General features: G+C 28.0%; 1 protein-coding gene across 1 annotated transcript; it reads left to right on the top strand.

Moving 5' to 3' along the window:
* The first annotated feature begins 10,771 nt into the window (after nt 1-10,771).
* LOC101488755 (zinc finger protein ZAT10) lies at nt 10,772-11,827 on the top strand. The gene has a single exon (XM_004498950.4). The coding sequence runs from the start codon at nt 10,883-10,885 to the stop codon at nt 11,579-11,581; it is 699 nt and encodes a 232-aa protein (XP_004499007.1). The 5' UTR covers nt 10,772-10,882; the 3' UTR covers nt 11,582-11,827.
* Nucleotides 11,828-12,558: the final 731 nt, after the last annotated feature.

A 12,558-nucleotide genomic window follows, 5' to 3' on the forward strand; every position in this document is an offset into this window, starting at 1 on the left:
TTTTTCTAAATAATTAATGTAATATATTGTATTTTAAATTATCAAAATGACTAATGAAGATAATTTAGTAAAATTACTCTTATAATTTTATACTTGATTTTTGTAAAAGAAACTTTAAATGTTACTTATACTAAAATGAAGGTAGTATTGTATAGTCTTTTTGTTTACTTAAAACATCGTGTAATCTCTAATTTATGATAATTAAGAGTGGAAATAAATTAGGTTGTAGTTTACAAGATTTAAGTCAGGTATTTTTAAAATATTAAGTTTGTATTTAACATATTACTTTTTATGGTTTAATGAATTTATCAACAGCTACTTAACAATGTTTAATGAACTAAGTCGGTATTTAAGGCATGATTTTTCATAGATCCGTCAAAATAATGTAAGGCTTGAACCTTATATTTTTAACTCGAATTTTTTTAAATCTTTTTAGCTCAACTCAAAAAGACCTTTTAAAAAGTTGGACTAACTTATATAGATTTGCATAAACAAAAAACAAATAAATAAAAATTTAAAGTGTACCTCATATACTAATGTCATGCTCAACTGGCCCTTATTATATTCAGAAAAATGTTCAATTTATAAGGTAGGTACAAGTAATATTTCAATTCAATAAGTATTGTGCATTGTTTGTTTATTCACCATTATATGTTTTTACTATTTTCTCTCATGCTTAGTACGCATATTGTTGTAGATCCTTAAAAGAAGAATAAACTTGTGCATTATTTGTTTATTCACCATTATTTGTGTAGGAATTATTAATATGTATATGTTGGATAACTTCTGTATAGTTTTGTATGATTTAAATTATATTTGAGTATTGTTTTGATATTGTGTTGTTTTGGACATTTGTCATGATGGAATGATTTCGATTGAACCAACTTTTAGTGCCCTTTTTTGTTTTGCTATGGCTTCTTTTTTTTTTTGTATAAGTTTTTTGTCACTAACAATTGCAATATGAGTTTGATTTAGAGGGTTCAAATCCAATATTTGCGAGAAGAGATAAAGAGAGTGATGACTTCAATTTGAGCTTGACATAGAGAAAGATGAGACTAGACTATTTGAGAGTATTTTTGGTTGGCAAAGAGAGAGATGAGATTAAACGGATTGAGTCATTTGATCATTTTACATATATTAACAAAAAAATTTAAATATGTTTTTAATCTTTGCAAATATGTTTCGTTTTGATTTTAGTCGCCGTAATTTTTTATTTATTTATACCAAAGCAAATTCTAACAAACTTTAAAATAGTCCTTTATGAATTTTTTTAGTAAAAAAATTGTAATATGACTAATTTTGGATGAAGTGACACATGGTGACTATGTAATTATTGTTGACTAGAATATATTTAATATTTAAAATTAAAATTCATTTTATTAACTTATTTAATCATTTGATTATCTAATTAAAAAGTGATTAATTAATTAACTAATTAAATAATTAAAACTCAATAATCTTCATCTTCAACCCCAAATTTTTTAATAAAAACTCAACAACCTTCGTCTTCAACCATAATTTCTTCATCTTCAAATCACAAATTCTCATATCTGGATTCAAACCCTAAAAATTCTAAGATCCATACCTTAAACATTGGAAGAGATAAAATCTCCTCAACTGACAACTTTTCTCTCTCTAATTCATTAGGAGTCAAAAATTTGTTGGGTCTATAGTTTCTTTTTCTGACTCTTGTAACTATTGCCTTGTGTCATTATCCTTATACTTTTGCCTTGGGAACAATATTGATATGCAAAATTACAAAGCAAAACAAAATTAATAAATAAAAACAATGTTAATATGCTCCTGCAACCAATCTACTGATATGCTCTTGCAATATTAAGAAAAAAGGCTTAATTGTAGTTTTTGTCCTCCTATTTTAGCTGAATCACAAAAATAGTCCCCCCATTTTATTTCTCCCCAGTTTTGGTCCCCTAAATAGAATTTTGGTCCAAAACTTAATGAACTATAATTTTCTTTTTACGCTTATTTAAGTCACACCATGCCTCAAGATATCATGGTGCAACAATTGTACCTGAAATCTATGATCATAAATGATGTGATGTGGCTTAAAAAATGATATTTTCACCAATTTATGTATCTATGTTCCGTGAGGAAAGGGGTTAGCTAAAAGTTCTATTTGAATGACTTATGTGTGGTCCTTATGGAAAATGAGCAACTCCATTTTCAAAAAATAGGATTTCAATTGTACCCTTCATGTTCAGAAGATAAAATTAATATCTTGGACGTGGATCAAAACTAAAGATAATAGTTTCAGTTATGATTTTAATTTTTGGTGTTTAAATCTCCGAAATTGTATGAGTGATATGTTCAATGGCGCAGCTTGACTAAAAAGTTTGGGGTGACAGACTCAAAAATATAATGTATAAATCAAATATACAAATAATATTATATAGCAAAAAATTAAGTTGCAATAAACACAAAGTGAAGTATCAAATAATTTAACTACATGACTTAAAAATATTTTAAAGTAATGTTCTACGCTCTTTAATTAACTTGAAATCATCAATAATAGACTCAAAGCTAATATTTGCAACAATTTCCCTTTAAATATAAACTATCATGCTATCTACCAAAAAGTCAGCTTCCATCTTATTTTTTAACCTAGACTTAATAATTTTTATTGATGAAAAAGATATTTCAGTTTTGGCAGTGGACACTGAAATAGTCACGATAAAATGAAGTAGTCGATCAATCAAGTAGACATTTTGCGCCTTTTCAGTTGCAACCAAACATGAGCATAATTCTTGGATAGTTGATAAATTCTTCAAATTTAAATATTGACGAGCATTGACCGAAAAGTTGCATTCTAAAACAAAGAGTTGCATTCTAAAATAGGCAGTCATTATTTATGTTTCTTTGTTCTAAGCAAACTCAAAAAACTCAAGCCTTTAGTGTTTGCTAGAAAATTTCGTATATCTTATTCAATAAATCAATCAATTTAGGAAACATAAAATATTTTTCAGTGAAAATTAAATGGAAACAAAATTCGAACACCTTGTATTACAAAAATCAACAAAATCAGCACATGAAATTCAATAAATTAGCTAAATCAACACATGAAATCAGCACTAACATCTAAATTGAAATCATGTCATCTTGATGATGAACAAAATTGAAATCTAAAATTGAAATTCAAACTCCAAACAAAACTTCAAACAAACTCTAAATATCAATTCTGATGATGAACGAAATTGAAGTCCGAACCTTTTGAGTTTTTGATGAACGACCAAGGCGAGGTCAGTTAGCAGAGAGAGCAGCAACGGCGCAAGAGAGAGGAAGAGGAGAAGATATTGATTTAGGATTTTAAATATTATTATAATTTTTAAATTTTAATAAGGACATTCAAATTATTTTACCTATATTTTTTTTTGGTGGCCGCGGCTCCCCTGTCCCAAGCAACATCCGCCCCTTGATATGCTATGTTATGTAATTAACAACTCCCGAGAATTTGTGGGTGTGTTTTTGGTTATATTTTCATCTACCAATTATAACTACTTTAGTGCTTTTTCATATATATATATATATATATAAAAGTTTAGAGGTAGTGTTTGCTTCTTGCACTTAAGCGAAGTGATTATAGGCCTACAGCTATTTACCCAGCGACCTCCAAAGTAAGTAATAAGCATTAGTAAGCATGCGTCTCTTTTGAGCTTACAAATTAAGCACTTACGTGTGTTTATTTCAATGAATAAAATTATATTCCGAGAACGACCATTCCTTAATAAGTGACGCGCACGTAAGACTATAAGACAACCATAGTTTAAATAATAATATGATAATAAGTGCAAAGAAAAAGATAGAAAGAGAACACGGAGTGTAATTGACAATTAATCAATTAAATTTTATAAAATAATTAATTAATTAAATTGCATGTACTAATTTTATAAAATAACTAATTTTTCAAGCTTACTATTTTGATTACTTTAAGCATATATTTGAATCACATTAACAATGTTGCTTTTGAACGATTTCTGTGTTTATGTTTCAATAAATGCTAATTGTAGAGAAGACGTATGTTATATAAAGTCCAATTTTATATGTTATCTCCATAAGAAAGACTAAAAAAAATACAATATAACCATAACCACAACCAGTACTAATTTTATGTATCCATTGTTGTGTCTATATGGCTGAAATGAGGTTCTTATGATAAATATGTATATTTTCTCTTTAGATTTTAAAAATTCACAAGTTAGGTTAAAATTAAATTGGGAAAAACGGAGAAACTGTGGGAGACAAATTGGGACAAAAAAATACATTAGGGTTCATTGTTAATGAAGATATTTTTTATTTTTAAAATTTATATTAATTTTACATTTTTAATAAGAAAATGTAAATTTTTTGAAATGCATAATTATATGTGTTTCTAAAAAAAAATAAAAACATTAAAATAATTTTATTTCTAAAAAATGCATAATCCCAATTTGACGTTAAAAAGAATACATATAAAAAATGAAATAAAAATTGCAAAGTAAACAAATTTTAATTTTGTTATTGTTTTATGATTTTTTTTTAATCTTATAAGAGATGGTAAATTCAACCATAATTAACTCTAATAAGATTTGAATCCGGAACAAAACGTATGACCTAACAATATCGACATTTGTCAATTGAGCTAGAGTTTAAGAACAATTTTTGTTTTGTTTGTTTTGGAGAATCCAAGGCTTGTTTTTTTAAATGTTAATATCTTTTAGGCTAAATACCACTTGTGATCCCTTAACTTAATTTCAGTTAACGTTTTAGTTCTTTATCTTTTTTTTATTTCTCGAATTAGTCCTTTATTTTAATTTTAAGTGACAATTTGATATTTTATGTTTAAAAACGTCAACAATGTTATCCTTTTTTTTTTACAAAAATTCAAAGTTTCATCAAAATTTTCAAACAAAATCCATAAAATTAATTATATTTTGTAATATAAAATAAATTTAATCAAATTCGTAACTCAAATCTTCAAATAAACTCATATTTGTCATTCTTTATTTGATGTTGTTGGAGATGAAAATATGAGTCTATTTAAAGATTTAAGTTATGAATTTGATGAAATTACATTATATTGAGGATGATAATTAGTTTAATGAGTTTTGTTTGAAATTTTTTATGAGTTTTTTGAATTTTTGCAAAAAATAAGGATAATATTGTTGACATTTAAAAACATAAAATATCAAATTGTTACTTAAAATTAAAAGAAAGGACCAAATTGGGAAAAAAAAGATAAAAGACTAAAATGTTAACTGAAATTAAGTTAAGGGAGCACGGGTGGTATTTACCCTATCTTTTATTTGGAAGTTTTCTACTTGTCACTCTCCACCTATATCTCTCGCCTTCTAAGAATAGAAAATTTTTGAAAAATAAAATTTCAAAAATTTAGACATTTTGAAATAGAATAAGAAATTTTTGAAATAAAAATTTTTTGGAATAGGAAATTTAAAAAAAAAAAATAATGTCCTTATTTTAAAAAAAAACTTTTATTTCGAAAATTTCATCTTATTCGAAAGTTTTAAAATGTAAAATTAAGTTTAGAAAATTTGAATAATTTGAAAGGTATAGCTGGGGGTGGGTGTCAAGTAAAAAACTCTTTATTTGGACCATTTTAGTCCATTCTTATAAAAATTGAATAATTTTATTTTGAAAGTTTTTTTTTTCTCAAACCCCCGAATCTCGTTCAGATTCACTAATCCGGATGTGTATTTGATAAGTCTAAATTGACTAATGTAAATATATATATTTTTGTGTAATTGAGAACTTTGAAGATGAGAGAAAAAACACTTTTTTATTTTCTCAATTGTTTTTGTTATTTGGGCCTTTGAAGGACATTTTGTTGAGAGTTCATCTATTTTAGTTTTTGTTATTTCAATCAAAAGATTCATTTTGGGCTTTTGAAAATAATGTTGGCACAACGAGTTTCTTTTTATTGTAATTTTATTCTCATATTGGACTTGAATTTCTTTGGATTTTGTTTCATCTTATAAAACGGCTCTGCTATGCTCGCCAACCATCTACTCTGCAATCTAAGTAGCTCTAAATTGGCTATAAATAGATGAGAAGTGTGAAATAAGAGGGGTGTAAATACATTATGCTCAACTAAACTTCGCAAGATCTTGAATTTTGTATACTTTAAAAATATGAAGCTTGAGTCTAATTTATTATTGGTCATAGACCTATTTATAAGGTTCAATTAGATATATTTTTTTCTTAATTATTTTTTTTAAAGAAGTTTACACCATTCAATTCAATTGTTGAGCGGTGTAAATTTTTATAAATAAAATAATAAATTAATATATTAATAAATATAAATTCTATTTTAATATCTAATATAATTTTTTAGATAAAATAATACTATATAAAATCTTATTTCAATTTTATTTTTATAAAAATACTATTAAATATATTAAAAACTTACTAGATTAGTATGTTTAAATGAGAGAAAATGTTGGTAAATTTATAATTTAACATAATATGTAAAACTTTATTTTATTATAATAATAATAATAAATAATTTATTTATAGATAACTAAGAAATCAATATGATAGGTTTAAAAAACATTTTCAGTGATCTCTAACTTGACATTTTTGGTTAAATAGACTTAAAAAAAAATATTTGATATGATCTAAATAAAAAAGTTTGGTCTAGTCTTATAGACTAGGTCATAGAACCTCCCTCTCAATCAATATGACCTATTTCCACCTTATAATGGCCAAATAGAGCCACCATCAAAATAACACAAGTCTCATAGATCGCACCGGTGACACAAATACAGACTGCAAGAGCAAAATGTTAGAGTAGATGTGTTGTGTTTGAGTGAAAGAAGATAGTATAAACTAGAATCAAAACTTAATAACTAAGTTTTTTTTAGTTTGGGGTGGGTTAATTAATAAGTCAGTGTTCTCTTTACTTTAGTTAGGTTTATAAAAAAAAAATACACCAAATTAAAAATAATATAGAAAAATAGTAGTTTTTTATTTGACCTAGCGGACCAACGCCTTCCTCATAATTGCCCTATTTTTTCAGCGGGTTAAATTGAACGGGCCAACTTAGATATGTGAGTGCAAATCTTTTGCTCAACTCACCTAAAATGGTAGGCTAAACAGGTTGGTTTGACGAGTTTTACTTATTTTTCCATCCCTAAATACAATTTAATGTTCCATATTTTTTTCTTTTCAAAATGTTCCATCTTTGAATAATATGTTTAAATAGATTGAGAAAAAGAAAGTGGAGAAAAAAAAGAATAGGACAAAAAATTGAAGGAACAACTATAAGATGCATTAACATTGAGAACAAAGAGTTTGCAAGTTTTAGCTCTATTGTAAAATTCGATATTATTAAATTAAATATCTTATATCGAATTCATAATCAAAACCTCACGGTTGAATGCTAATTTAAAGTTGTGTATACTGCAAAAAGAGAAGAAAAAAAATAAAAGACATTGAGTAAAGATCAAAACCAATGAAATGAAAAGCTTCTAACCGTTCGAGCTAGCTATTTTGCCACATTTATATACAATCGAAGGAACATGTTATAAGATATGCATTAATATTAAAATAAAGCGTCAGTAAGTTCTATCTCTATTGAACAATTCAATATTGTTAGAATAAATATCATATTTCAAGTTCAAACTCAAAATATCGCAACTGTACGTTAGTTTTAAGTAGTATTTACTACATAAAAGAAAGAAAAAACTAATAAAAATAAAAACTCATATAATGAAAAGCTTTTAACCATTAAAGGTATTGATGTATAAGAAGGTTGACATCCATCAAATAATCTAATTATTCACAACATTTTGATATTTATTTAGTTTTAAAAACTAATTGATACTTATTTTTTAGGCTAAATTACATTCGTGGTCCCTTAACTTAATGTTAAGTAACGTTTTAGTCTTTTATCTTTTTTTTTTTCCGACTTGGTCCTTTATTTTAATTTCAAGTGACAATTTGATATTTTATGTTTTAAAATTTCAACAATGATATCCTTTTTTATACAAAAATTCAAAAAAAATTTCAATCAAAACTCATAAAATTAATTATATTCTTCAATATAAAACCAATTTCATCAAATTTGTAACGCAAATCTTTAAATAAACTCATATTTTCATACTTTATTTGATATTTTTAGGAATAAAGGACTAAATCGGAAAAAAAAATATAACGGACTAAAACGTTACCTGAAATTAAATTAAAGGACCACAGATGTAATTTAGCCTATTTTTTATATCCAACACAATTGTAATACATTATTTGTTTAGGTTTGGCTGGTTGGCTAAAAAAATGAACCAGCACTGCAGCACACTATATGTAAGCAGTGACTTAAGCCTTTTTGGTGTAGTTTTTTCTTTAAGTAAAAATGCTTTTTGCCCGAATAAATATTTGCCATAAAAATTGTTAGCATCGAAAATTATAAAACGTCTTTTCAAAGGGTCTTTTTTATAAATTTCTATGACGCAACATATTAACTTATTGTAAATTGATTCAACATTAATATAATCTAACTAAAGATTAATTTATCTCTAAAATTTATGTGATGTCATAAATAAATAATTGATAAATTAGATTATAAAACTTAAATCTCATAACCAAAATCACTAAGCTACCTTCGTCGTGGCATTATGTAACATGTATGCTATGTGAAGACCATGGAAGAAGAATATCGTTAGCAACATGGATCGGCAATACACTATTTTTTCAATTTTGCTAGTGTAAAAATCACCCAACTCATGTGAAGGAAAAATAGAAAAAAAGGGAAGGAGATAATAAGATGGAAAAAAAAAATGTAAGGAGAAAGTGTACAAAAGAATCAAGATTAAAATTATTATACTAACATACATGTAATATGCCACTATAAGTCTACTCCACTTGGTGACGAGAGTCTACACCCCAACAAGAAAACTCTCCCATGTGTAATGAATGATTTGTTTCCTCTTTTTCAAATTACCTACCGTGTAACAAACCATACCACAGCCCAAATGCTGATGGCGTGTGCCTGTCTCTTAAATGCGTGATGCAATTTTGTATCAACTACAAAATCAATTTTATTTTACCATTTATATATGTCTTTCTAATATAAAATTTGCATTTGTCATAATTCATATATGAAAAATGTTATTATCTAAAATACATTTTTATTAAATAAAAATTAAGACGAGAGATGGTGCATTGGTCTAAGGTAGATAAAATTTTAGGATTCACTAAATGTTTATAAAATAATTTGTAGTTGTTCATCTAATTAATATCAAACGTTCAATATATATTATTTTACTACTAGATCAAATCATTGTAGTTTCTAACGTATTTTTTATTTATTTTAATACTTACTCTTCAATTAGTTAAATTAAGATGGGTCCAGTCAAATTTATATAGAATTCAAGTGGTTAATAGCATATTAGAAAAAATGCTATTAGTACATTCTCTAACAAACTTTTTTTAATACACACTCTTCAATTATTTGAAATTAAGACGAATCTCATAAAATTTACGTGGACTCAAGTAGTCGACGAGTTTCAATCTTTTGAGTAATTTGAATTTTAATTAGAACAATATTTTTTTCAATAGACAATATTAATAATCAATATTGTTAATATTGTTAGAATTTATTGAGAGAGAAATTTGAACTGCAACTTCTTTATTACTTCACTTCTTAATGTCACCTCAATTACCAAACCAATATTATATCCTAAAATTAAAATAATTTTAACTAGACTTTACTTAATGACGTGTTAGTTCAAATGCGAGATGTGAGATTTTAATAGAGGGGGAAAAGTTGAGACATGATTGATTCAAAAGATGAAATAAATGAAATTTTTAATAATTTTGTATTTTTTTTTGGTGGATGAGAAATTTTTTAATTAATACGTAAGTTATTTTTGTTACACCATCTGAACACAAACTTAAAAGTATTTCAGTTTCTCCTCCCTTTATTTATATCCAAGCAAACACCAAAGTATTTCATATTTTCCCCTTTATTTATATCCAAGCAAACACCTTAGTCGTTTTGCACGTAATAAAACCTCATTCCCATAAGAGTTAATAAAAGAAAAAGAGATATTGCCAAGAGTTTTCTTAATACTATGTATATCCTATATATGACGTGAGAATTCGAAATGGGAATATGATTCAGATTCATATAATAAGCAATGAATCTATTCAGCAATGACTAACTATTTACTTAATATCCAAGTTGCAAATGAAATGAATATATAGTACTAGTGTTGTTTTTAAAGGTCGGCCCCTAAATTTGTTGACAAGGAAAAGTCGTTGTTAGTTACTAACTAGCGTGCCGGCTGCTGTGGATGGATCAGATCCTAATCTGTGACCGCGTTTCTTCACTTTACTTACACCCCTCTTAAATCAATTCAAATAAACAAACACAAGAACCTTTCTTTTCTACTTTATTCAATTTTGACTAGAACCTTCTCTTGGATTTTCAATTCTGAATTCTGAATTAGTCTTCCTTCCAATTTCACTCGCCTAAAATTGGTTCTTTCTCAGTCCCTTCTCCACTTCTCTCAATGTCAATACCTTATTCTCATTGATTTAGATTAACATCAATAACTCTACACAATTAGATTAAACTGACACTTTATTCTCCCAACTCAAAACCCAAAAATAACTTGAGTCCCATATAGTGACACTGACACTTTATTTGACCGACTTAAACTCACAGTTGCCCACCAAACGTGCTCCACTCTAAAATCCAACTGTATTATATTATTTTAATTACTTAAATTAGCTTGCCCACCGCGCTTACTTGCACACCACTTGTCACGCAACTTCCCCTCAAATTCTAACCTCCTTATAAACCCACATCAACACACACACTTTTCACTCATCACAAACAATAACTCAAAAAATTCAATATACCCAAAACATGGCTCTAGAAGCTCTTAACTCACCCACAACCACTACCCCAAAATTCACATTCAATGAACCAACTCTTCGTTACCCTGAAGAACCATGGACAAAACGAAAGCGTTCAAAGCGTTCATCACGTTCATGCACCGAAGAAGAGTATCTCGCTCTCTGTCTCATCATGCTCGCTCGCGGCAACACAAACCGCCACGATTTTTACTCATTACCGGCAACCGGTTCCTCCGGTGACACAACCAAACTCAGTTACAAATGTTCCGTTTGTAACAAAGAGTTTCCTTCTTATCAAGCACTTGGTGGACACAAAGCAAGTCACCGGAAACACACCACCGTCGGCGACGACCAATCAACTTCGTCGGCAGCCACCACTAGCTCCGCTAACACTGCCGTGGGAAGCGGTGGTGTTAGATCTCATGAGTGTTCGATTTGTCATAAGTCGTTTCCGACGGGACAGGCTCTGGGTGGACACAAACGTTGTCACTACGAAGGCGGTCATGGTGCGGCTGTAACTGTTTCTGAAGGTGTGGGATCCACACATACTGTCAGTCATCGTGATTTCGATCTCAACATCCCGGCTTTTCCGGAGGTTTTTAATAAGGTCGGAGAAGACGAGGTTGAGAGTCCTCACCCTGTGGTGATGATGAAGAAGCCTCGTGTTTCTGTTTTACCCAAGATTGAAATTCCTCATCATCTTCAATGAATAATTAGTTGAATTATATAGATTGTAGATTTAGTGAAATCTTCGATAGTAATGTTAATTTTTTTGTTTTTTTAATTATTTGGAAAATTTTGAGAATTATTTGATTTTTTATATGGGGATTGGGGGACTCTTGGACTCTGTTTTTTTGTTGTTGTGTGTGTTCTTTAGATTGTACTTTAATTTTGATTTTGTTGGTGGAAATTCAATTCTATTCAATTTATTTATGGAATTATATTTCTGTGAAAATATATGAATACTGATTGGTGGTGATGAGAGTGTGTTCTGTTTGAGTTGAGTAGAATGAGAAACCAGTTGCACATGGTACTGTTTCTGTGTGTAATGCTGACGGTTTTTACTGTTGCAATTTTGCGCAACAACAACTCTACTTCACCTTACTACATATTTTTTTAAATCATAAACGTATTATTTAAATTTTTTAATCTACTAGGGTCCGCTCAAAGAAATTCTACACACAAGGGGCAGATATTTTTCCTAAGAAATAAGTTTTACACTATCATGTTGATTAGGTAAAATATATAATTTAATCAGGTAAGATATTTAATTATATTACATTAGTCTTTTAGAAGTATTTCTTTTTTTTTTGTATCAAATAAGTCTTTTAAATTTCAAAATATGCACGGTGTTTATGATACTGATGTAGTGATGGTGAACCATATAAAAATATACTTGAAACAAGTTTTTCATTATCTGAACATGAACCTACTTTAGAAAAAACCCTAGCGCATTGTCAAACAAAAGTGCATTAATTAATTTCGCATTATATTGGAGGACACTGAAAGAAATTAAATAAGAGCAATGAGCATGAGCATATTCATTTGATCCATCTCAACCTAAACACAAAGCCTAGGCCAGAAGCACCCGTAGTTGGTTAAGGTCCAAAATATTCTATCCCATAACTAGTGGCTGGTCCATATAGATTTTTAGTTAAAAAAACTTATACTTTTTAAATACATTTT

This window comes from Cicer arietinum, chromosome 4 (genome assembly GCF_000331145.2).
Source record: "Cicer arietinum cultivar CDC Frontier isolate Library 1 chromosome 4, Cicar.CDCFrontier_v2.0, whole genome shotgun sequence".
In the NCBI taxonomy this organism is placed as follows: domain Eukaryota; kingdom Viridiplantae; phylum Streptophyta; class Magnoliopsida; order Fabales; family Fabaceae; genus Cicer; species Cicer arietinum.